The 26662-nt window shown below is 54.7% G+C and overlaps 2 protein-coding genes across 11 annotated transcripts in view; one reads left to right on the top strand and one right to left on the bottom strand.

Moving 5' to 3' along the window:
* Positions 1–12012, top strand: part of cntnap1 (contactin associated protein 1) — a 98364-nt gene extending 86352 nt beyond the window's left edge. For all 3 annotated transcript variants that reach the window (XM_069907220.1, XM_069907221.1, XM_069907222.1), the window contains 6 exons: positions 1599–1826; positions 2000–2133; positions 3179–3272; positions 4330–4557; positions 10410–10457; positions 11251–12012. In XM_069907220.1, the coding sequence (XP_069763321.1) occupies positions 1599–1826; positions 2000–2133; positions 3179–3272; positions 4330–4557; positions 10410–10457; positions 11251–11429 (911 nt within the window). In that variant the 3' untranslated portion in view covers positions 11430–12012. The remainder of the gene's footprint in view (positions 1–1598; positions 1827–1999; positions 2134–3178; positions 3273–4329; positions 4558–10409; positions 10458–11250) is intronic.
* A 3472-nt stretch (positions 12013–15484) lies between these two features.
* The window catches only part of ezh1 (enhancer of zeste 1 polycomb repressive complex 2 subunit), a 31284-nt gene continuing 20106 nt past the window's right edge, over positions 15485–26662 (bottom strand). For all 8 annotated transcript variants that reach the window (XM_069907216.1, XM_069907217.1, XM_069907215.1 and 5 more), the window contains 9 exons: positions 25610–25704; positions 24109–24149; positions 22511–22636; positions 21998–22176; positions 20845–20940; positions 19893–19974; positions 18196–18276; positions 17437–17521; positions 15485–15818 (listed from right to left, as the gene is read on the bottom strand). In XM_069907216.1, the coding sequence (XP_069763317.1) occupies positions 15758–15818; positions 17437–17521; positions 18196–18276; positions 19893–19974; positions 20845–20940; positions 21998–22176; positions 22511–22636; positions 24109–24149; positions 25610–25704 (846 nt within the window). In that variant the 3' untranslated portion in view covers positions 15485–15757. The remainder of the gene's footprint in view (positions 15819–17436; positions 17522–18195; positions 18277–19892; positions 19975–20844; positions 20941–21997; positions 22177–22510; positions 22637–24108; positions 24150–25609; positions 25705–26662) is intronic.

Raw genomic sequence — 26662 nt, 5'->3', positions numbered from 1 at the left:
GAGGACCAGGTTGTCGGTTTATCCCTGCTGTTGGTTCGCTCACAGATTTCAATTCCATCCTTCCAGACCAGACCCACTTTGTGATGACCATTGATGGCCAAGTCCACACTACAGTCTATTCCCACCTGAAAGGTTATTGTAAAATCCAGCACTTTTGGTGGTGAAGGAGTGTAGGCCCAGACAGAGACTACCTGGCAAATTGGGGCCTCATCTATTACAATCTGAACAAAATCAAAGTGGCAGCAAATTGTGGGGATATGAAGCAACAAAGAGACAAATGAAGAATAATGTGGAAAATGTGAAATTGTCCTGTATGGTCAGAAAAACCGCTTACTATCCAAATGGTGCATGACTGTAGAGCTGAGTCACGGGGGGTCTGAGTGGCCAACGGGTAGTGTGCAGGTAATGCAAATAATTTAGAAAATTAGCAATACGTTCTCATTTGCTGGAGGGGAAATTAATGTACACGTAAAATGAGATTTGGTTTTGTAGGCCACATCTAGAGGACGGTACATGGAGTAGTGCACTCAGTTTAGTTGGAGGCAGTTCAGAGAAGGTTTACTGGGCTAGTATTTGTAATGGGAGGGTTGTCTTAGACAACCTAGGCTTGTGCAGAGGTGGGGCGGGAGAAAAATAAATGAGGGCACTGCTGGAACAGCCGTAACGCAGGCCTGCCCTAATGCGGACTCAGGAGAGTGGGGAGATCCCCAGGGTTCTAGTACCATTCCTAACACTGACTGCGCCGTACAGTTTTAAACCCCTGTTAAAAGAGCCAGTGGTGTTTTTTTTAAATCCTGCAACCTCAGGGTCTGTGCCCAAGATGATTGCACATGTGCTATCAGCGAACCACGAGAGGTTGCATACTCTGGGGGCAGCAGCAGATTGGGGCATGGCACCAGAATCTGGGAGACCCTCTTTCCCCCCCCCCACCCCCCCCACACCCCTGTGCATTGAGGACCCACAACAGCAGCAGGCTCTTGCCAACTTTCGGTCGAAGGACTCACACAGGCTGCAGGCTGTTAAAGACTAGCTCGTGGGAACCAGGTATTGGAACGGGGAGCAAAAAGGGTGCCTGAAAGACCTCAGGCGCTGAAGGTTTTTTGATGTCGGAAGTTCGTATCTGGAGCTCGGTTGGCCGATGTATCGACCCTGTGGGGCTACAGAAGCTGTGGGAGCACTGGAGGCAGGGACACTCAGTGTTGAAGGGACTCCCTTTTGCTTTTCTTTCTCCTATCATTAGGCACGCCAGGCAATGCTCGTGGCAACTCTTTGCCTTGCAGCAGACAAAAGTTGATGTATATCATGTACTTTACATTTTTAATATATTATTACCTGAGAATAAAATGAACCTTTAAAGAGAGTGAGAGGATATTGATGAGAGGGAATCGAGAACTAGGGCTTACTGTTTCAGATGGAGATGAGGGTTGTAAATCTTTGGAGCTCTCAAAGTGGAAATTGCTCTACAGGACAAGGGTCTCCTCCTGCTTCTGCTCTGTGGGTTTGCCCCAGACTCTGACATTGAGGAGACAGCTCTCCATGTCTCTACTGGTCTTCGACTGTTGCGAAAGGTCGTGCTGATGGTGGTCTCTCTCTTCCAGTTATTGGGGGATATTTTGAGCCTGGCACCTACGTCCGTTACAGTTTCCAAACAGCGTTCACGGCTGTAGTGAGGGAGTTTGCCAACATTATGCTGCCATTCAGCCACGACTTCAACTCCACCAGTGAGGAGACTGTCTTCAGCTTCCGAACCTCGCAGACACCCAGCGTCCTGATGTACATCAGCTCCTTCACCAGAGATTACCTGGCAGTCATCATCAAACATGATGGTGGGTACAGAGAGAGACATCCCACCCCCTGCTTGACATTACACTGCTCCCACACCTACTCCACACCCCACCGGCTGCTGCCACCCACTTAGTCCTTGGCGAGGTGGTGGGGGGAAAGAGAGCAGGAATAGGATGGGGGTGTCAGTGATCGAATCTTGGTTCTCCCCCCACAGGCAGCCTGCAGCTCCGCTACCAGCTCGGGTCCTTCACCAACCCCTACACCAGGACCCTGGTCAAGGAGAACGTGGCTGATGGCAAGGCCCACAGGGTCAACATCACCAGGAGAGACCGTGAGATCTACACACAGGTACGTGGGCACCCTGGCAGCAGTGTCAGAACATACCAGGCAACACAAGCCCAGTATTAGTGCAGTGCACAGTGTCAGTACAATCAGGCCAGGAAACACAGGTACGGTGCTGCACAACGTAGGCAATCGCTGGCAGAGTGGGGAAAGGTGAGGGTTTATCTGTCACATGGATGCCTCTTAAAGTGAGGAGGGTTATTCTGCGAGCAGATGACCAGGTTATCTCTTACATTCCTTCAGCCATGTAAAGATGACTATGAAATTGAAGATTAAAGAGAACCAAGCAAGGGCAGCATCAGAGCACTGAAGTGGGGTTCATTCAGGAGCCTGACGGCTGCGAGTGAGAAACTATCTTTCAGCCTCATGGTGCACACTTTCACAATGAAGCCTTCTGATACAAGGAGAGGAGAGTGTGTCTGGGGTGTGATGGTTCCTTCAGTGTGTTGGCTGGGCAGCAGAGATGGAGGGGAGGGAGGTTTGTGATAATCTGGGCTACATTCCCCCACCTTTGCAACTTCTTCTGATGTTGAGCCGAACAGTTCCCATTCTGCGCAGTGACGCAACCAGCAAGTGTACATTCGATAGCCCACCTGAGAGGTTTTGTGTGTGTGTGTGTGTGTGTGTGTGTGGGGGGGTGGGGGTGGGGGTAGGTGGGGAATAATGAGTCTTCAGTGTAACGGTGCCATTCCCAGAGCCAGGCAGATCATAGTCAGGGGCCAAGCAATGATGGGACACATCATTACGGCCTTCTCAATGCCAGACCCTGCCCCTGCCCTCTCTCCACTGAAATCTCTGCATCTCCTCGCCCCCTCAGCTTCACCTCCTCATTCTTCCTACCCCCCATTCCAATCTTCCCATCATATCTCTCATATCCTATCTCCCCATTTCATTCGACCCATCACATTCTCCCCCTCCTGCTCTCTCCCCATTCCAATCTTCCCATCACATTCTCCTCCCCTTCCCACCCCACCCCCATCCTGCTCTCTCCCTGCCCCCCACAAAACCACTGAACTGCAGGGCTGCTCTAATTTTCTGTCCGTACATGCAGGTGGACGAGGAGCCAGTGGTCCGGGAACGCATCTCTCTGTGGGGAGACAAGAATTTTGATTCCCCCAAGTCCCTCTTCCTGGGCCGCGTAATCGGTGAGTTGTGAGCCGTGCATCTGGGTTTGAGACAGGCTATATATGTGAGTCTGGGTTTGGGACTCGAGGGGCAGTGAGGGAGCACCACAGGGTGAGGAAAGGGATGAGAGAGGGGTGGCAAGGAAGTGATGTGGGAGGGGGAGCAGAGGCAGGGGCAGTAATGTGTCAGAAGATAAAGTGCAGTGGGTTCAAAGAATAGTGGGTCTGGACACAGGCTGAATGCAGAAATAATCTTTATTGAAACACACATAAGCAGCAGGGATAACACACACAAGTATTCTCAATCACACAGTGCAGGCAGTTCCCTCAGACTTAACACTACCAATACCAGATGCTTTCTCCAACCACAACAGTATACAACAGCCCCATTCCCTATGTAGTGCAGACCTTACCAGTGACTCCTCATCTCAGGGCCAAAGAGTAAAAGAGAAAGAATTACTGCACATGGTGGACTTTATAGTGCAGTAAGCTGGAGGGTCCAGGTAATCACTAGATGATTAAAGGGGCCAATGGTCAGGTGTGTACCAATGAGTGGGCAGAGTCCAACCTTGATTGGCAGATGATGTGACTTCTGGCTAGGTTCCAGACGGAGAGGTTTCATGACCCTCCACAATCCACACTGCAGGCGGTGAAAGAGGGGCAGTGGGGGGGGGGGGGGGGGGGTTGAGGGAGAACCACAGGAGGGGGTGAGGGAGAAACATGGGAGGGATGGTGAGGGAGAGGGCATGAGGGACAACTGCGGGAGGGTGTGTGAGGGAAGTGGTAAGGAGAGGGGATGAGGGAGATATGTGGAAGGGGGTGAAGGAGAACAGCAGAAGGGGGTGAGGGATCTGAGGGAGAGTCAGTGCTGAGTTACAATGGCTGGAATCTGCACTGGTGAAGGGTTGGCCGGGTTTTTGGGCAGCTGAGGTCTGTCTGTAGAATGGGAATGGAGGGCAGGGGAGATCTGCATCTCCCCACCACAGTACTGGGCAGATACTGGCAGTGCGTGTCCAATTGTTTGCAGGGGGAGTTCACGGACATTCTTGTTCTGTTGATACCTTTCTGGTTCCCACAGAAATCGGAGTTCTGGACCCAGAGATTCAGCGTTACAACACGCCGGGCTTCACCGGCTGTCTGGCTGGTGTTAGCTTCAACGGCATCGTTCCGCTGAAGGAAGCATTGAGACCACACATCAACCGCTCGGTGACGGTGCAAGGCGAGCTGGTGGAGTCCAATTGTGGGGCCCCACCAATCATCCTGTCCTCCATCCTGGTGCCTGATGATCCCTGGGCACTGCAGCCTGGTACAGTGATGGGGAGAGGCAGGGAAGCGAGGGGAGGAGAGAGGAGGGGGAAGAGAGGAAGGAGGAGAAAGGGGAGGGAGTAGGGAGGGAGAGGAGAGGGGATAGGGAGAGAGGAAGGGAGGAGGGGAAGGAGGGAGGGGAGAGGGGGAAAGGCAGTGTTCAATTTATTCCATCTGACTGTACACCTCCAGCATTTCTCGACATATGGATCCCCCCACACACAAGCACTCAGCAACACCCCCACACACACGCACGCACTCAGCAACACCCCCACACACTCGCACGCACTCAGCAACACCCCCACACACTCGCACGCACTCAGCAACACCCCCACACACACACGCACTCAGCAACACCCCCACACACACGCACGCACTCAGCAACACCCCCACACACTCGCACGCACTCAGCAACACCCCCACACACTCGCACGCACTCAGCAACACCCCCACACACACGCACGCACTCAGCAACACCCCCACACACACGCACGCACTCAGCAACACGCACAGACACACGCACGCACTCAGCAACACCCCCACACACACGCATGCACTCAACAACACCCACACACACACGCACGCACTCAGCAACACCCCCACACACACACGCACTCAGCAACACCCCCACACACACACGCACTCAGCAACACGCACACACACACGCACGCACTCAGCAACACCCCCACACACACGCATGCACTCAACAACACCCACACACACACGCACGCACTCAGCAACACCCCCACACGCACGCACTCAGCAACACGCACACACACACACGCACTCAGCAACACGCACACACACACGCACGCACTCAGCAACACGCACACATACACACGCACTCAGCAACAACCCCACACACACGCACGCACTCAGCAACACGCACACACACATGCACGCACTCAGCAACACCCCCACACACACGCACGCACTCAGCAACACGCACACACACACGCACGCACTCAGCAACACGCACACACACACGCACTCAGCAACACCCCCACACACACGCACGCACTCAGCAACACCCCCACACACAAGCACGCACTCAGCAACACCCCCACACACACGCACGCACTCAGCAACACCCCCACACACACACACACGCACTCAGCAACACCCCCACACACATTCACGCACTCAGCAACACGCACACACACACGCACGCACTCAGCAACACCCCCACACACACGCATGCACTCAACAACACCCCCACACACAAGCACGCACTCAGCAACACCCCCACACGCACGCACTCAGCAACACGCACACACACGCACGCACTCAGCAACACCCCCACACACACACGCACTCAGCAACACGCACACACACACGCACGCACTCAGCAACACGCACACATACACACGCACTCAGCAACAACCCCACACACACGCACGCACTCAGCAACACGCACACACACACGCACGCACTCAGCAACACGCACACACACACGCACTCAGCAACACCCCCACACACACGCACGCACTCAGCAACACGCACACACACAAGCACGCACTCAGCAACACCCCCACACACACACGCACTCAGCAACACGCACACACACACGCACGCACTCAGCAACACGCACACATACACACGCACGCACTCAGCAACACCCCCACACACAAGCACGCACTCAGCAACACGCACACACACACGCACGCACTCAGCAACACCCCCACACACACGCACGCACTCAGCAACACCCCCACACACACGCACGCACTCAGCAACACGCACACACACACGCACGCACTCAGCAACACGCACACACACACGCACGCACTCAGCAACACGCACACATACACACGCACGCACTCAGCAACACCCCCACACACACGCACGCACTCAGCAACACGCACACACACAGGCACGCACTCAGCAACACCCCCACACACACACGCACTCAGCAACACGCACACACACACGCACGCACTCAGCAACACGCACACATACACACGCACTCAGCAACAACCCCACACACACGCACGCACTCAGCAACACGCACACACACATGCACGCACTCAGCAACACCCCCACACACACGCACGCACTCAGCAACACGCACACACACACGCACGCACTCAGCAACACGCACACACACACGCACTCAGCAACACCCCCACACACACGCACGCACTCAGCAACACCCCCACGCACACGCACACACTCAGCAACACGCACACACACACGCACGCACTCAGCAACACCCCCACACACACGCACGCATTCAGCAACACGCACACACACACGCACGCACTCAGCAACACGCACACACACACGCACACACTCAGCAACGCACACACACACGCACGCACTCAGCAACACCCCCACACACACGCACGCACTCAGCAACACGCACACACACACGCACGCACTCAGCAACACGCACACACACACGCACACACTCAGCAACACGCACACACACACGCACGCACTCAGCAACACCCCCACACACACGCACGCACTCAGCAACACGCGCACACACACGCACGCACTCAGCAACACCCCCACACACACGCACGCACTCAGCAACACGCACACACACACGCACGCACTCAGCAACACCCCCACACACACGCACGCACTCAGCAACACGCACACACACACGCACGCACTCAGCAACACCCCCACACACACGCACGCACTCAGCAACACCCCCACACACACGCACGCACTCAGCAACACACACACACGCACGCACTCAGCAACACGCACACATACACACGCACGCACTCAGCAACACCCCCACACACACGCACGCACTCAGCAACACCCCCACACACACGCACGCACTCAGCAACACGCACACACACACGCACGCACTCAGCAACACGCACACATACACACGCACGCACTCAGCAACACCCCCACACACAAGCACGCACTCAGCAACACCCCCACACACACGCACGCACTCAGCAACACGCACACACACAGGCACGCACTCAGCAACACCCCCACACACACACGCACTCAGCAACACGCACACACACACGCACGCACTCAGCAACACGCACACACACACGCACGCACTCAGCAACACGCACACATACACACGCACGCACTCAGCAACACGCACACATACACACGCACTCAGCAACAACCCCACACACACGCACGCACTCAGCAACACGCACACACACATGCACGCACTCAGCAACACCCCCACACACACGCACGCACTCAGCAACACGCACACACACACGCACTCAGCAACACCCCCACGCACACGCACACACTCAGCAACACGCACACACACACGCACGCACTCAGCAACACCCCCACACACACGCACGCATTCAGCAACACGCACACACACACGCACGCACTCAGCAACACGCACACACACACGCACACACTCAGCAACGCACACACACACGCACGCACTCAGCAACACCCCCACACACACGCACGCACTCAGCAACACGCACACACACACGCACGCACTCAGCAACACGCACACACACACGCACACACTCAGCAACACGCACACACACACGCACGCACTCAGCAACACCCCCACACACACGCACGCACTCAGCAACACGCGCACACACACGCACGCACTCAGCAACACCCCCACACACACGCACGCACTCAGCAACACGCACACACACACGCACGCACTCAGCAACACGCACACACACACGCACGCACTCAGCAACACCCCCACACACACGCACGCACTCAGCAACACGCACACACACACGCACGCACTCAGCAACACCCCCACACACACGCACGCACTCAGCAACACCCCCACACACACGCACGCACTCAGCAACACACACACACGCACGCACTCAGCAACACGCACACACACACGCACGCACTCAGCAACACGCACACACACACGCACGCACTCAGCAACACCCCCACACACACGCACGCACTCAGCAACACGCACACACACACGCACGCACTCAGCAACACCCCCACACACACGCACGCACTCAGCAACACCCCCACACACACGCACGCACTCAGCAACACACACACGCACGCACTCAGCAACACACACACACGCACGCACTCAGCAACACGCACACACACACGCACGCACTCAGCAACACGCACACACACACGCACGCACTCAGCAACACCCCCACACACACGCACGCACTCAGCAACACGCACACACACACGCACGCACTCAGCAACACACACACACACACGCACGCACTCAGCAACACCCCCACACACACGCACGCACTCAGCAACACGCACACACACACGCACGCACTCAGCAACACCCCCACACACACGCACGCACTCAGCAACACCCCCACACACACGCACACACTCAGCAACACGCACACACACACGCACGCACTCAGCAACACCCCCACACACACGCACGCACTCAGCAACACACCCCCACACACACGCACGCACTCAGCAACACCCCCACACACACGCACGCACTCAGCAACACGCACACACACACGCACGCACTCAGCAACACGCACACACACACGCACGCACTCAGCAACACCCCCACACACACGCACGCACTCAGCAACCCCCCCTCACACACGCACGCACTCAGCAACACACACACACACACACGCACGCACTCAGCAACACCCCCACACACACGCACGCACTCAGCAACACCCCCACACACACGCACGCACTCAGCAACCCCCCCACACACACGCACGCACTCAGCAACGCACGCACTCAGCAACACCCCCCCACACACGCACGCACTCAGCAACACACACACACACACACGCACGCACTCAGCAACACCCCCACACACACGCACGCACTCAGCAACACGCACACACACACGCACGCACTCAGCAACCCCCCCACACACACGCACGCACTCAGCAACGCACGCACTCAGCAACACCCCCCCACACACGCACGCACTCAGCAACACGCACACACACACGCACGCACTCAGCAACACGCACACACACACGCACGCACTCAGCAACACCCCCCCACACACACGCACGCACTCAGCAACGCACGCACTCAGCAACACCCGCACACCCACATACACAATACCTAGCACCTAATTATCACATGCATACAGAAATATATAATTTAAAATAAATATGTAAAAATATTTTGGAATGATTTGCTCAGTAACCGGATACTGTTCATCAATCTCACGGCCTGTGGAAAGAAGCTGTTCCTCAGCCTGGCAGTCCTGATTTTGATGCTCTTGTACCTCCTTCCTGATGGTAATGGGTCAAAGATACTGTGTGCTGGATGGAAAGGGTTGTCAATAATTCTTTGAGCCCTATTTAGACAACGGTCCTAGTAAGTATCATCATTATAAGGAAAGGGAGCCTCAGTGATTTTCTCAGCCCTTTTAATCATCCTCTATATTGATTTCCAGTCCAATGCTTTCCAGCTACTGTCCCACACAATGGTGCAACCAGACAGGACACTGTCAATTTTGCTCCAGTAAAAGGTTGTCAAGATGGTAGTCGGTTGCCTTGGCCTCCAGGGAAGAGAGATGGAGTTGGATATGAGCATGAGGGTTGGAATGGGTGGAGGGAGAGTGGTGGTTGTGGGGAGTGGAGAGAAGAGAGGGGGTGGGATGGAAGGGAGAGTGGGATTGGGATTGTGGGAGGAGTGGGGGTGGGGGGTTGGAAGGTGTGGGGAGTGGGAAGGTGTGGGGAGTGGGAGGAGAAGGAGAGAGTGGGGTGGGAGGAGGTGAGAGGGGATGTGGAGGAGGAGGGGTGATGAGGGAAGGAAAGAGAGAGAGGAAGGGAGGAGAGAGTGGGGGGAGTGGAGAAAAGAGAGGAATGAGGAAAAGATGAGAGGACTTTTGTGAAGGTAGAGGCTGGGGCCTGGCCCTAAACTCTCCCTCCTGTATTGCAGACACTCCGCGCTTTGGAGGTGACTATCTAACTGGAGCGGTGATCAGTGGTGAGTGTCTATTGAAGGGACTTGGGGAGCTAAGCCTGTTGGAGAAACATTTTTGGGATTTAGTGGCAGTGAAGTCCTGTTATGTGTGAATTAATGGGATATAGCCCTTCTGTTGGGAGGGGAGGAGGAGAAGAGGAGAGGAGTGGGAGAAGGCAGGAGAGGAAAGAGGAGTGGGAAGGAGGAGGGAAGAGAGGAGGGGGAGAAGAGAGATGAATGGTGGTGGGAGGTAGAGATGGGAGGGGGCATCAGGGAAAGGGCAACTGGGGGGAGTGGTGTTAGATTGGTGGAGTGGTGTTAGATTGGTGGAGGGGAGAGGGCAACTGGGGGAGTGGTAGATTGGTGGAGGGGAGAGGGGTTTGAGATAGGGAGGAGGGGAAGAGTGGTGGACTGAGGGGGAAGGGGGTAGGAGGATCAGGGCTGTAGTGGGGTGGAATGGGTAGAAGGGCGGTGGGCTGCAGGGAGGGGTGTAGGAGGGTGGTGGGCTGTAGGCAGGTGATGGGCTGTAAGGGGTAAGAGGGTGGTGGGGGAAAGGGTAGGAGGGCAGTGGGCTGCATTAGGGGTAGGTAGGCTGTGGTGGGGAAGAAGAAGGAGATTGGTGGGGGAGGGATTGGAGGGGAGCGGGTTGTGGGGTGGGGAGGAAGGCAGGGGACTGCAGGAGGTGGGGGAGGTAGGAGGCTGGTGGGGTGAAGGGGTAGGAGGGCGGTGGGGTGAAGGGGTAGGAGGGCGATGGGCTGCGTGGGGGGGAATAGGAGGAAGGCCATTCACCCCACTGATCCTGCTTCTCCTCCGGCAGTGATCGTGGCTTTCGTCCTGTTCACCATCCTGGCCCTGGCGGTTCTCCTCTTTCTCTTCTATCACCGCCACAAGGGCAGTTACCACACCAACGAGGCCAAACCCCTGGAACCATCCACTGGTGCCAAATCCTTTAAGAAGGACCTGCCACAGATTCCAGAAGAGGCTAAGAGTGAATAGTGTGTTGGTGAAGGAGGGGTGGAGGGGCCAACGTATGAATCCTGTGTCTGACTGATGTCCATTCCTTATTTATGAAAAAAAAAACCAGAGTAAATACTGTGGCTCAGGCCGTGTAGCCAAACCTGAGCTGATCCTTCGCCGCCCTGCAATGAGCTAACCGCTAGTTAAGGCTAATAACCTCGACGTGAATCCCTGGCGTCAATGCCTTTCTCAATGCGCCGCTGTGCTGCCCCACGCTAGAGCATGCGTCCAAAATATGCACCTCCCCTTGACACAGACCAGTCACCCCTGTAAATGAGTAGAAATCAACATTGTATATTTTTATTGTAATATTTTATAAACGACTGCAACGGCCGGAGACTGACATAAGGTGGTATGAAGCCCTCGGCCAGGGGGCGCGGACCTGCACCTTCGCGATGGGAGTTTTTCTCCGTGACCATCAAGTGCCAACCCCAGTGGCCGTGGATTTGGGGGCTGGGTCACACGGCACGGGGGCCAGCACTTACCAAGGAGCGAGCTTTAACACTGCCATCTGCCGCACAGCGATTGCCACGGAGCAGAGACCGCCAGAGGCACGGAGAGCAGGAGAGGAGGGGGGGGGGGCGGGGGGTGGTGGTGCCAGCGGGTGGCCCGTCCCCGATCACGGCGCCGGGTCACCAGGAGGAGGTTCGCTAGGCTCTGTCGGGCCAAGCCTGGGCCAGCAAGAGCCTTCATCGCCCTGAGAGCCGAGATCACACGTGGTGTGGCGTCGGGCGTGGCAGGGCATTTGGGGGTGAGATTCGAGCATTGCCGTCAGGAATGATCAATGGGAAGGTTGGACTGAACCCATCCTTCCCAACCGAGAAGGACTTTATGATGTTGAATGTCGCATCGCCATCGACCGGCCCGGAGCAGCAGACGGCTTCACACCTCCGGCTGCCCCGGTGGAGGAGGAGCGGGTGATGGATGGCAGAAAACACAAAGTCCAGTTAATCGTCTCAGGAAATTGGTGCTTCCCTCTCCTCCACGCCCCTCTCTCCTCCTGTTCCCTCTCCTCCCGTCCCGCTCTCCTCCCGTCCCCACTCTCTCCTCCCGTCCTCCCTCTCTCCTCCCGTCCCCACTCTCTCCTCCCGTCCTCCCTCTCTCCTCCCGTCCCGCTCTCCTCCCGTCCCCACTCTCTCCTCCCGTTCTCCTCTCCTCCTGTCCCCTCTCTCCTCCCGTCCTCCCTCTCTCCTCCCGTCCCCACTCTCTCCTCCCGTTCTCCTCTCCTCCTGTCCCCTCTCTCCTCCCGTCCTCCCTCTCTCCTCCCGTCCCCACTCTTTCCTCCCGTCCTCCCTCTCTCCTCCCGTCCCCACTCTTTCCTCCAGTCCTCCCTCTCTCCTCCCGTCCTCCTCTCCTCCTGTCCCTTCTCTCCTCCCGTTCCCATTCTCTCCTCCTGTCCCCTCTCCTCCCGTCCCCTCCCTCTCTCCTCCCGTCCCCTCCCTCTCTCCTCCCGTCCTCCCTCTCTCCTCCCGTCCCGCTCTCCTCCCGTCCCCACTCTCTCCTCCCGTTCTCCTCTCCTCCTGTCCCCTCTCTCCTCCCGTCCTCCCTCTCTCCTCCCGTCCCCACTCTCTCCTCCCGTTCTCCTCTCCTCCTGTCCCCTCTCTCCTCCCGTCCTCCCTCTCTCCTCCCGTCCCCACTCTTTCCTCCCGTCCTCCCTCTCTCCTCCCGTCCCCACTCTTTCCTCCAGTCCTCCCTCTCTCCTCCCGTCCTCCTCTCCTCCTGTCCCTTCTCTCCTCCCGTTCCCATTCTCTCCTCCTGTCCCCTCTCCTCCCGTCCCCTCCCTCTCTCCTCCCGTCCCCTCCCTCTCTCCTCCCGTCCTCCCTCTCTCCTCCCGTCCCCACTCTCTCCTCCCGTCCCCTCCCTCTCTCCTCCCGTCCCCTCCCTCTCTCCTCCCGTCCCCCTCTCCTCCCGTCCTCCCTCTCTCCTCCCGTCCCCACTCTCTCCTCCAGTCCTCCCTCTCTCCTCCCGTCCCCACTCTCTCCTCCGGTCCCCACTCTCTCCTCCCGTCCTCCCGCTCTCCTCCCGTCCCCACTCTCTCCTCCCGTCCTCTCTCTCCTCCCGTCCCCACTCTCTCCTCCCCTCTTCTCCTGTCCCCTCTCCCTCTTTTCCCTTCACCTCCCGTCCGCACTTCTCTCTCTCTCTCTCCTCTCTCTCTCTCTCTCTCTCTCTCTCCTTTCTCCTTACCATCTTTTCCCCTTCTTGTCTGACCTTTCACGGTCTTATTGCTACGTTGTGTAATTCAACTTGAAATATTAAATTCATTCCATCATTACTGTCATTCGTTGTGACCGGAATCTGTACTTATATACTGTCGTTTATTAGTACTTAAGTTCAAAATAGACCTGGGAGTTTCAAGGGTCATGGAGTGATCCCTGTGGGAGTGACGGGGTCACAGAGCGATCCCTGTGGGAGTGGCGGGGTCACAGAGCGATCCCTGTGGGAGTGACGGGGTCACAGAGCGATCCCTGTGGGAGTGGCGGGGTCACAGAGCGATCCCTGTGGGAGTGGCGGGGTCACAGAGAGATCCCTGTGGGAGTGACAGGGTCACAGAGCGATCCCTGTGGGCGTGACGGGGTCACAGAGTGATACTTCCTCACAGGGAGATTCACGAGTGCTACTCGGTGTGTATAAGCTGGGGTGGGAGCGAGAACCAAAGCACAGGGCAGAAGGCGGAGTTGAGGCAGATGTTGCGGCGTCTGGAAGGGAGGGACCTGCGAACATAGTGAGAATGAGGGATTGCCCTGTGGAGACACACAAGGAGACGCAATTTACCACCGTCCAGGGTTCCCATCACGTCCAGAAAGACGAGTCTCTTCGGAAACATCGAGTGCCCATGGATCCCACCACTTCATGCGCCCCCGTGAACTGTCCTCCAGGCATCCAAGCCACCTTCCTCGGCCTGGTTCCGAAGCCCTTCAGGTACTCCCGCTACACCGGTCTCGATACCTGGTTTCCAGGAGCCTCAGCGTGAAGCTGTCGGCCGTTCGGCCCCTCGCTGGGTCGCTACTGTGGACTCCTCCGTAAGTCCTTTCGCGGGCTTCTCATTCTCAACGCGGGCCGCATTTCCCCGCTCTGGGATCCTACGCCGCTCCTCTGCTCGCCAAGAACGTGCGAACCCTTGCATCTGGGCACGGGTTCCAGGGGGCTCTGATGATGTTAAAAGCTCTGCCGGCCCCATCGGCAGGGCTGTCGGGTGGGATGGCCAGGCAGTGAGCCTCACACCAGTGGTGCGGACATTACTGGAGAGGACACTATTTGGAAAGTCGTGATCAGATTAGGGTTCACCAGCGAGGCTTTGGGAGGGGCAGATCATGAGGTTGAGGAGAGTAGATCAGTGTCAGGGACTAGGCTTGACAAGGACCCCCGTGGTGGACTCATCCACAAGAAGGCATGGAGTCGACTTTGAACTGGTAGTTTGGATTCAGAATTGGTTGGCTCGTCAAAGACAGGAGTTGGTCGTGGAAGGTTGATATTTGGACTGGAGGCCGGTAATCAGTGGTATTCGGGGGGTGGGGGGGGGGGGGGGTCGGTGTTGCAACCCCTGACGTTTATGTTTCTGAATTGGATGACGGATTTGCCATCGGTGTCTGGGTTAATTTCCTCGGGCAATTTGTGGAGGGTCCCACGTGGGAGAGGGCAATGATCTTGTCTTGGGGAATTGTGATTATTGTGATTCCTCCGGGAGTGACGGGGGTCACAGTGTGATCCCCTCTCCTCCCCTGTCCACCGCCCTCCTCGCTCCCTTCCCCAGCCCTCCTCCTCACCTCTCCAGCCTTCCCCTCCTCGCCAACCTGACCTCTCCCCTGCTCTAACTCGCCTCCCACCGCTGCCTCAACTCCCCAGCTAGCCCATGCCTGTCCCCCTCCCCTCCGCTTCCCCAACTAGCCCTTCCCTGTTCCCCCCCCCCCACCCCACACAACGGGGAGAAAAGAAATCGTGCTCAGGGAACCCTGGATTAGCAGGTTGACACTGAGGGAGGGTCACGCTGTAGGATCCATGTTGGTTTTATGCAATCACAGAAAGAACTAAAGAGATGCAGGAATTTGTGTCACTTTTATTTGGGGTAAATTCCTGTAGGACAGGTCCTGGAGGTGATGGAAAGGGCGCTGGTTGGAGTTACTCAGTCTCTCACTCTGCTGTAGGTGTCTTGGGGGTGTCCCTTGGTGGGCCAGAGGTGGGAGGGGTTACTCAGTGGGCGAGCTTTCTCAGTGGGGATGGGGTCTCTTTCTTGATGGGTCAATGGGAAGTGGTTCTTGGTGGGCCAGCAGATGTCCGGGGTATGGTTCAGCCAAACTCCAGAGAAGCCATCACAACATCTCGACTTTCCGTTCGATGCCCACATATTTGAGGGCATCAGCCTGGCTGTATCTGCAAAGCAAGCACAACAGTGGTCAGTCAAGCTCTTGGGTGGCCAGACATTCCATGCCTGAGCTCATACCAGGTGGGAGAGATGTGTTTCTGGAACACAGAATCGGGGAGGACAGGTCAGTTCACTGACAGTAATCAGGGAACCTTGTCTGGAACAGTCCTCGACCAAGACCCACCAAACATCATTGAATATCATTTCCCCATCATGGACCTCATCACCTCAGGGGATCTCCCTGCCTCTTCATCCAAACGTACAGTTCCCTGATGCTGCACCACCTGATTCTTTCTCCTACCCAAAATCCACAAAATGAACTACCCTTTGTTTCTGCCTGTTCCTACTCCATGAAACATCTGCTCATACCTCTACACCATCATGTCATTCCACACACACCCCCCCCCCCACCACTTTGTCCAGTCCCTTCCCACCTACATCCAAGAAACCCTTCACCATCTCCAGCCCCACTGCCATTTCTTCACTATAGATGTATAGGGAATACACATCCATTCCCTATCACGGCCCTCCACTTCTTTCTTGGACTCAGAGCTGTTTAATCAACTAACACTCTCCTCTGCATGCTGAAAGTTGTCCTTGCTCTGAACATCTTCTCCTTTGACTGCTGTCATTCTCTCCAGAGGGCATGCACATTGGCCCCAGCTCTGTCTGCCTTTTTGCCAGCTGTGTGGAACAGTCCCTGTTCCAACAGTACTCAGGTACCACTTCCCAATTCTTCTTCTGCTACATGGACAATTGCTTTGGTGCCATCTCCTGTACTCTTGGAGAGCATGACAATTTCATTACATTCACCACAGACTTTCACCCTGACCTAAAGTTACCTGAACTGTTTCTGGCACTTCTCTCCTCTTCCTTGACCTCTGTCGCCATCTCAGGGGTCAAACTATCTAATACAGCCAACTGACTTTGGATTAAACCCCTTCCCACTCTCTCTCTTGTAAGGACCCTATTCCTTTCCCCCAATTCCTCCACTGCTGCATCTGTTCTCAGGGTGAGATTTTCCACATCAATACACCCCTTACAGTCATTGATAAAGCTCACACCCATATCTCCTCCTCACCCTACCATGCCTGAGGATAGTTCCTCTGGACCTCACTTTCCACACCAGCCTCTGCTCGACACATCATCCTCTGACATTTCCACCACCTTCAGGGTGATCCCATCACCAGCCACATATTCCCCTCTCCACCCCTATCATGGGGATCAATATCTCCATTTTTGTACTCCACTCCCAACCCATCCTTCCACCTCATTAGGCACTTAGGGCTGCACTACAGTTTTTGTATTTCTCTAAGACTTTCCCTACTCTAATCCTCAAACCTGACCCTTGACCCTGCCGACTCCGCACACATGCAGTGTGACCAACAGGTCGCCACACTTGATGGATCATTCCATCCCCCTTCAGACCCTGAGGTTCCCTTTCCAATCACCCTACAGCTCCAAAGATTGGCCCAGTCTAACCCTAAAATACAGTCCAGACCCAACTCAAATGGCCACAGCACAAGCTCACTCTTGACCCCAGCCTCATTGAGACCCTTGACCCAGGACAGGGGAGTCTATCTCTTTTGGAGTAGATCCCTTGCCAGGACCAGGGAGATCCCTCACCTGTAATCGAAGAACAACTCCTCCCCTGTCTGGATCCCTCTCTTGGCAAAGATTCCAATCCGGTGATCCCCATTCACCATGACAACTGAAAGAGATGAAGGTGGGGGTCAGTGAGGGAGGAGGAATGGGAGAGGAGTCAGTGGATGAGTTGAGGAGGATCAGAGGATGGGGGAGGGACCCACACAGGAGAGAGAAGCAGCCCATTGTTTGGGAAGGAGCTTGATGAGGGCGAGGGGCTGATGGGTGGGAAGGGGCCCATGAGGGAGTGGGGCCAGGAGAAGGGCTGGGTGGGGGAGCCTGGGTAGGAGAGACCGGTGAGAGGAGGGGACAGTGTGAGAGAGGAGAAAGAGGGCGTTGAAGGGAATGGGGGGGGAAGGGATAAGTGGGGGGGGTTGGAGGGTAGGGAGGGGACAAGGCTGGGAGGGGATAGAAGGCAAGGAGGGGTCAGAGGGTGGGGGAGGGGACAGAGGGTGGGGGAAGGGACAGAGGGTGGGGTGGAAACAGAGGGCAGGGTGGAGACGGAGGACAGGGAGGGGACGGAAGGCCAAGGAGAGGACAGAGGGTGGTAAGGGGACATTGGATGGGGGAAGGGTTGGAGGGTGGGTGAGGGGATAAAGGGCGGGGAGGGAATGGAGGGGACTGGCAAGTGGATGGAGAATGGTGCGGGGATGGAAGCTGGTCAAGGGGACACAGGCGGGCAAGGGGAAAGAGGCTGGCCAAACCTGGTGGGTGTATCACTGCCTCCATTCCACACCCTACCTTTGGCATAGCAGTTGGGGTTGACGGAGTGATTCGCAAAACGGATCTTGTTTCCTTTCCGCGTGGCATCAACAACAAAATCTGCAAACCAGGAACTGAGTATCAGACAATAAGATATAGGAGCAAAAGCAGGTCATTCAGCCCATCAAGTCTGCTCCACTATTCCATCATAAGCTGATCCATTTTCCCACAACCACACTGCCCTGCCTTCTCCCCATAACCCTAGATTCCCTGACGATTCAGATACTTATCAATCTCTGTCTTAAATCACAGTGACCTGGCCTCCACAGTGACCTGGCCTCCACAGTCACCTGTGGCAGCAAATTCCAGATGTTCACCCCTCTCTGGCTACAGAAATTCCCCCGCATCTCTGTTTTAAATGGGTGTCTTCGATCCAGAAGTTGTGCCCTCTTGTCCGAGACTCCCCTACCATGGGAAACAACTTTGCCAAATTTACTCTGTTCAGATATTTCAACATTCAAAATACTTCTGAGTTTCCCCCCCCCCCCCCCACCATTCTTCTGAACTCCAAGGAGTGCAGTCCAAGAGCCATCAGCCATATGCACAAGACAGGAAGTCTACAGAAAGTGGGCATCAGTCTTCATTCCATCGAGGACATGGACAAGAAGTGGTGTCTTAAGAAAGCAGCCTCTATCCTCAAGGGCCCCCATCACCCAGGCCATGCCCTCCTCACTCTGCTACCATCAGGAAGGTGGAACAGGAGCCAGAAGATGAACACCCAATGTTTCAGAAACAGCTTCTTCTCCTTCACCATCAGTATTTCTGAATGGACAATGAACCACAGGCACTTTCTCTTCTTTTGCACTAATTTATTTACTTTTTTAAAATGTAATTTATAGCAATTTTCCACCTGTGACGGTGCTGCAAAACAATAAATTTTGCGACGTGTTCATGACAATAAATTCTGATTCAGTTGATTCGCTTCATTCCAGGAATCATTATTATGAACCTTATCTGGACTCTCCAATTCCAGCACATCCTTTCTTAAATAAGGAGCGCAGAATTGTTCCCTGTACTTCAGGTGAAGCCTGGCCAGTGCCTTATGAAGCCTCAACATCAATCACATCCCTGATCTTGTATCCTGTACCTTTTAGATGTTAATGCCAACATTACATTTGTTTTATTCACTACTGATTCAACCTGGTGTTTAATCATTAGGGAACGAGGATTCCCAAGAACCTTTGCAGCTCCAAATTTTGTATTTTCTTCCATCCAAATAATATTCTACCCTTTTATTCCTTCTACCAAAATGCATGACCGTACACTTTCCAATATTGTCACTTTTAAGCAGTGTCCAACTCCCTGCTATCCTTCCTCCCCTCCCCTAACTTCCCTCACCTCCCCCACCAAGAGTGTTCAACCCTTTTAACTCAGTGACCCCCCTCCCCACTTCCCAAAACAGAATGTGAGGGAGGGGTAATGGTGAGGAAGGGAGAGGGGAAAAGGTGGTTGGGGGGAAGAGAGAGTCAAGGGCTGAAGTCAGGGGTGAAGCAGGGAGTGGTGGGGAGAGGAGAGGGGAGGGATAGGGAGGGGTGGGGAGAGGAGAGGTGGGGAAGGGGAGAGGTAAGGTGGGGAGAGATGGTGAGTGATGCGGAGGGGATGGGAGGGGTGGGGAGGGGAGAGGTGGGGTAGTGAGGGGAGGGGTGGAGAAGAGTAAGATGGGGAGGGGTACCAACCATTATTGAGGTTGAACAGAAAGCTGGACATATATTTATCATAAACCTTCCCTCGACGATCCGCTTCATCCTGGGAAATGATCTGCAACGGATGGAGGTGAGTGAGGTACGGTCTCTCCCCATTATCTCCCAACCTTCCTGTTCCTCCCCACCCAGTCCAGACTTACTCCTCCATCTGCTCTCATCCCTTGGCAACACCAATCCCACCCATTAATCTGGCCAGGTTCCAGCTGCCTATGCCCCACATTCATTTCTCTGACTAGGACATGTGGATCAGCTTGGAGACTACTTGATAATCTCTTTTCTCAGATCAACCCTTGGACATCATCCCCTTTCTAAATGTCTGGTGGGTACTGACCCAGACAACACCCCTGGCTGTTCCCCTGACCCCAGCAATGACACCTTTACCTCAGGTGCCCTCCCACAGAGACATCGATCGGGTCCACCAACTGTACACCCCAACCCCCTAACCTCTCCAAATGCCAGTTTCCTGGTCAGTGTGTACAATTAGTCCCTAGCAACTGTAATCCTATCTCCTTGGTGTCAGGGTAATGACCATTCACCCCTCCCCTCCACATGGTCTGGGTTCAACCAACACCAGGAACATGGTCATTGCAAATTCCATGGGATCACAGCCTTACCATCAGAGACACTGCTGCCCCGCTGACTCCAAACCTCCACATCCCACAGTTCCGTACCCCCACACTCACTGTAACCCCACTCCCCCATACCCCCACACCCCACAGTCCTCATACTCCCCACATCCCATGTTTCCATCTGTGCTACTTCAGGTGAACTTCAGCCTAAACCCCCAGATCATCTGAGCATCTGACTCCCTCTAGACAATTCGCTCTCAGTAACCTTTCCTTCAGCAAATTCAGCACACCCCCCCACTCCCCCGTGCTCTGTCCGAGCACCCCCCCCCCCATGCTCCACCTGACCCTCAACCCACCTCTCCACAATATTCAGAGATGAACTCGTTTTTCTGCACAGCTTCCTTGAGGAAGGTCCCCCATCCGGCCACATCAGATGGAGCCAACAGCAGGTGCTGGACAGACAGGAGAGAAGGTGAGGATGGGATGTGCCATCGCTGGGGGGGTAGGGGAGGGGAGGTGAGGGAGGGAGATATAGGGGAGGGGGGCATGAGGGTGAGTGTAGGCAAAGCAAAGGCACCCTCACCTCCTCACTGAAACACACCCCGTACCAGTGAGACCCACCCAGTCTTGGTGAGACCCATCCCATCCCAGTGAGACCCACCCAGTTCTGGTGAGTCCTGTCCCATCCCAGTGACACTATTCCATCCCAGTCGGTGAGAGGGCCGGACCCACCCAGTCCTGGTGTGCCCATCCCGTCCCCGTGAGAGGGGCAGACCCATCCTGTCCCTCTGAGAAGGCCAAGCCCATCCTGTCCCGGTGAGACCCATCCCATCCCAGTGAGAGGGCCGGACCCATCCCTTCCCGGTGAGAGGGGCAGACCCATCCCGTCCCAGTGAGACCCATCCCATCCCAGTGAGAGGGCCGGACCCATTCCATCCTGGTGAGACCCACCCAGTCCCGGTGAGAGGGACGGACCCACCCAGTCCCGGTGAGAGGGCCGGACCCATCCCTACCCGGTGAGAGGGGCAGAGCCACCCAGTCCCGGTGAGACCCATCCCATCCCAGTGAGAGGGCCGGACCCATCCCATCCCGGTGAGAGGGGCAGAGCCACCCAGTCCCGGTGAGAGGGCCAGACCCATCCCTTCCCGGTGAGAGGGACGGACCCACCCAGTCCTGGTGAGAAGGCCGGACCCATCCCATCCCGGTGAGAGGGGCAGAGTCACCCAGTCCCGGTGAGACCCATCCCATCCCAGTGAGAGGGCCGGACCCATCCCTTCCCGGTGAGAGGGGCAGACCCATCCCGTCCCAGTGAGACCCATCCCATCCCAGTGAGAGGGCCGGACCCATCCCATCCTGGTGAGACCCACCCAGTCCCGGTGAGAGGGACGGACCCACCCAGTCCCGGTGAGAGGGCTGGACCCATCCAATCCCGGTGAGAGGGACGGACCCACCCAGTCCTGGTGAGAGGGCTGGACCCACCACAGACTCCACCTCCCCCACACCGGGTACCTTCTTGAGGCCGCGCTGGATGCTACAGTTCTTGCAGGAGAGGCTCTTGCTCGCCCAGTGATCAGAGGCACTACAGGTGTGGCATAGGTCAGGATCACACTCCCGCACCGCCAGGTAACAGGGGCACTGTTTGGTGTTACACTGAGTCCTGCAGCGGCACCCAGGGAAACGGTTCTGACCTGGAGGGAAAGCCTGGTGTCCAGGAGAATTCGCAGACCCTGTAGCATTCTCACCACACCCAGTACAGGCAACCAATGTCTTCTTCCCACCGTTCCCCTCTTATCACTCCCTCCAGTCCCCTTCCCTCCCTCCTACCCTCTCCCTCATCTCCTCCCCTCCCCCACCCTCTCTCTCATCCCCTCCCCCTCTCCAGTCCCCTTCCATCTTCTCCCTCGTTCCATCTTCCACCTCTCTCATCCCACCCCTCCCTCCAGGCCCTGCCCATCCTCTCCCCTCCCACCCTCTCCCTCCCGACCCATGCCGTCTGTCCCATTCTCCCCCTCCCAGACTCACACTCTGGGCTGCACTGACAGAATTTCTCACAGAAGTTCTGGGCTGTGACACAGGGACACGTCATGTCACAGGGCCGCTCAGGATGGTCACATGGCTGATAATTGTAAACCTGATTAGAAGAATTTTCTGAAACAGAAGAGGGAGAAAGTTAAAATGATTCATCTCCCTAAAAAAACTCCTCTCCAGCAGTTTCAGCCCACCCAACACACACCTCAAACCTCATTCATCCGCGACCCCTTCCACAGCAAGGAGAGGTGCCCCGTTTCCCACACACATACGTTTCCACACACGGAGATGGAGGTTAGTGGCCTGGGATACAACCACCTCTGGGAGACCTGCTCCTTGGGCCTGCACTTTGAAACAGGGATGCCAGCGTCTGCTCCACACCTGGGGCTGGGCACCTGATGAGCTGGGGTGGAGCATTATCTGTGTTCTGGAGGTGGGGTGGGGAATGGCTCTGTGGAAATGGAGTTGCTGATCTTGTTGGCAGTACTTCTTCTTAACAAAACATTGCAAAGTTCAGGTGCAGAGAACAAGGTTAAAATATCAATATTTCATTTCATTTTGATAACATAAAGGTGGTTTTAAGCTTCAGTCCCTTTTAATTTTTTTAAATAATACATCTCATTGAACTGTATTTAAGTGCCCCCAATGACCACAGATACCACTGGACGATGTAGATTTTGCTTCCTGAACACTTTTGGGTGTATTTTATGGATTTTCGGCTGCTGATCATGAAAATCGCCTTAAAATTTTCCCATCACACATTATTTTTTAGATACAACCTATTTTTTGTGATTTCCTGCCCTATTTTAAACTAGTACTGTATATTGCCCACAAAGCAAGCTGTTTTGGTCAGTTGAAGCATGCCTGGGCATGCACTCTGTACCGGTGCAATGCATTACATAGATTATAGATTGAACACATGATGATGCATATGTTTTTCAAGTAATTGCATAGAGGGTGTACTTAACAATAGCATTTATTGTCTTCAGGAAGATTCAACACAGCAGAAATGACTCGTCAATGTCTCAACAGTTGCGATACATTCTGTTACATTTGTGGCACCTCTATGCTTAAGGCTTAAAGTCCCAGCATAACCACACTTATTTAGAAAGCCCACAAGCCATTTTATTGTTGTAAAATTGGTGACTCAGGCATCAGATGCTGAGTACAAATGAAAATCAGTGGCAAAATATTTTTAGATTAGTTGAACTAACCCAATGTGTCTGCATCATTATGCAATTAAACATGCTACATTCAATAAAAGTTCATGTTTCTCCATCTTTCTACATGATACAGCAAATCTGAAATTATCATTGTTTTCAGCTTCAAGTTGTTTATCATAATCCCCTTTTTATTTTCAGGGAGCAAACCTTTCGGAAAAAAAAATTGTTGTCCAGTTACTTGGCCAGCTCATTAGTGTGGTTTGGAGGAGAAACTCAAGTCCTACCATATGTTGAGCTTGCAGCTCAGGCCAGCTCATCAACATCTGTGAAGGAAGGGCCCTTAGGGTGCCAAGGCACAGGAAGAGCCAAGATAACTGGCCTACCAGGTATGTGAATATCACGGGAAGGGCGAGAAGGTAGACCACTGACCTTTCTTTAACTGAATCCTCCTGCAGTGAGCTGCCCACAGCCTGAAATAAAAGAGGATTAATGAGTTATTCTGTTTCCTCTTTCCACTGAGAGGCACTGCTCTCCCGCAGTGGGGAGAGGAGGTGAAAGGAGCCTGTGCATGAGGCACTCTCCCCAACATCCTGAAAGTGCCAGAATGTTAACTCAGAAATGTCCAGTCTGGCCCTGGCTTGGGAGTCAACTGGATCCAAGCTCCCTGAGGTCACCTCCACTATGTCCTGATTGGCAGTTGAACCTCATTCCCCAAATGACAAACCAATGACTGAGATCTTTGATAAAGCCACCGAAAGAGTAAAATGCAAGACTTTCATTGCTAGATTTTCATTCAGAGACTCTGGAAATCCCAACCAGCTTTGCCACCACTAACAACACTTGCAGATAAATCTGACAAGGATGTGCCTCCTCAGCCCCTCTCAGAAGCAAAAAGCTGGGAGGAGGGAAACAAGTCAATGGTTCATGTCAGCATTTGTATTCCAGCATTTTCTGTTCACACCATTTGTGCTTTCTCTGATGTGGTTGATGTGGCTGGTGGGCAGCTTGGAACAGCTCTATCTCCCCTGGGTCGCACTCTGCAATCCACGTCACCAGTGTCCTTCCATCCCAAGCCTGTTCCTTTACCCATCTCCTCTCTGCCTGGATGCAAGGTATTGACTTGATCTCATCAGCTCTCCCCAGAGATAAGACAGGGTGGGGATGACATGCAGGTTTGTGAATGTCCTGATCCCTTCTGGTTCCTTCGCTCCTCCATATGCATGAGATTGAAGGAATGCGTTTCTAATATTCCCCCATCATACCCCCTCCCACCCCCAATACCCTCACACCATATCACACCCACCCACACCCCCACCATCCCATTCCCCATCACCCCCGATACCCCACCCATTACATCACCACCCCACACCCCACCATTCCCCATATTCCCACCCCATCACCCTCACCCCCCTCCTTCCATTCATCACAATATTTTTACATTAGTAGTATTGTTCCTACGGACTGACAGTTCACTATGCTGTCCATCCCTCTCCCACTCCCCTCCTCATTTCTTTTCCCTTTCCTTCCTTCACCCCTCCTACTCCTCACCACCCACCCTCCCACCTACCTTCACACTCTCCCACCTCCCCACTCCCTCTCACACTCTCCTCACCCACCCACCCCTCCACCTCCCCTTCCGTGTTCCCTTCATCATCCCTTCTCCCACACTCCTTCCACCTATTCCCCTCTGTACCCCTCCCATTCTCCTCCCCTACCTCTCCCACCATCTTTAAAATATCTCCCCTCCCGTTCTCCCTCCACCCCAACCCTCCCTCACCTTCCTCCCCTCTTTTCTGTCCCTCTCCCATCCTTCCTCATTCCTCCAACATCCCTCCCCTTCCCACTCCATTCCACATTCTCTCTCCCTCCCACTCCCTCAAACCCTCCCCCTCTCTGTCCCTCAGCTACCCCCCTCCCCTGCCACACTCACCTATGCTTTCTTTTCTTTTTAGGTGGAGACAGGACATGCTCCTCCGTCAGCACCTTCTGGATGATGGAAGATTCCTTCACGGCGAACATGTACACCTGTGGGGATGCAGAGGTACAGGGCCCAATTGTCACATTACCCAGGCACACTGCTGACCTGTCAAACCTTTCTATATACCCCAGGGAATTCACAGCTGCTCTGATAACAGCAGTTCATGTTCCTCCTTCTACAAATGATGGGGAATCTTGCTGGGGCCAGTTGTGAAGCCCAGGCAACCCACCCTGATGGCTGTGTGATTTTTGCCGGTGACTTCAATCACATCAACATAAAAACAGTCTTTCCGAAGTCCCAACATGTCAACTTTGCAACCAGAGAAGAGAACATCTTAGATCTGGTCTACACCAATGTCCCTGGAGTTTTCAAAACTGTCCCCTGCTGCCACCTTTAGATGCTCAGATCAGATATCCATTTTCCTCATAGATCCCTGGTAAAACGAGTTAAACCAGCTCAAAAGGAGATCAGGACATGGCCAGAGGAAGCCGCAGCAGCACTGCAGGACTTGAGTGGATTCAGGGAGGTGGCCACCTAGAACAACTACATCCGCCTTGATGAGCCCAGAGACTAGTTATATTGGCAAGTATATTGAGGATGTTATGGTGATCAAACGCTATGCAGCCATGGGAAATCAGAAGCCATGGCTGGATGAGGAGGTTCGGGCATTAGTCAGAGCTCATGATAGTGCTTTCAGGTTGGGAGACAAGATGGCATGAAGGTCAACATGGGCTGAACTCTCCCGTGCAATCAGGAAGGCAAAACTTGCACAGAGAATCCACAGACACTTGTGTAACACCAGCAACTTGAGGGACATGTGGCAGAATATTTAAACCATTACAGACTATGTTAACCCTGCAACGATGATGCCTCCCTTCCTGACAGGTAGAACACCTTCTACTCATGGTTTGATGAGAAAAACATGACACCAAAGAAAGCATCATGTCCCCACTGAAGAACAGGCGCCCTGCAGAGCCATGGCTGAGGGGAGGAGGAGCCTATTCA

This window comes from Narcine bancroftii, chromosome 12 (assembly GCF_036971445.1).
Source record: "Narcine bancroftii isolate sNarBan1 chromosome 12, sNarBan1.hap1, whole genome shotgun sequence".
Classification (NCBI taxonomy): domain Eukaryota; kingdom Metazoa; phylum Chordata; class Chondrichthyes; order Torpediniformes; family Narcinidae; genus Narcine; species Narcine bancroftii.
Note: the sequence above shows the minus strand (reverse complement) of the source record. Positions and strands in the feature narration are given on the sequence as shown.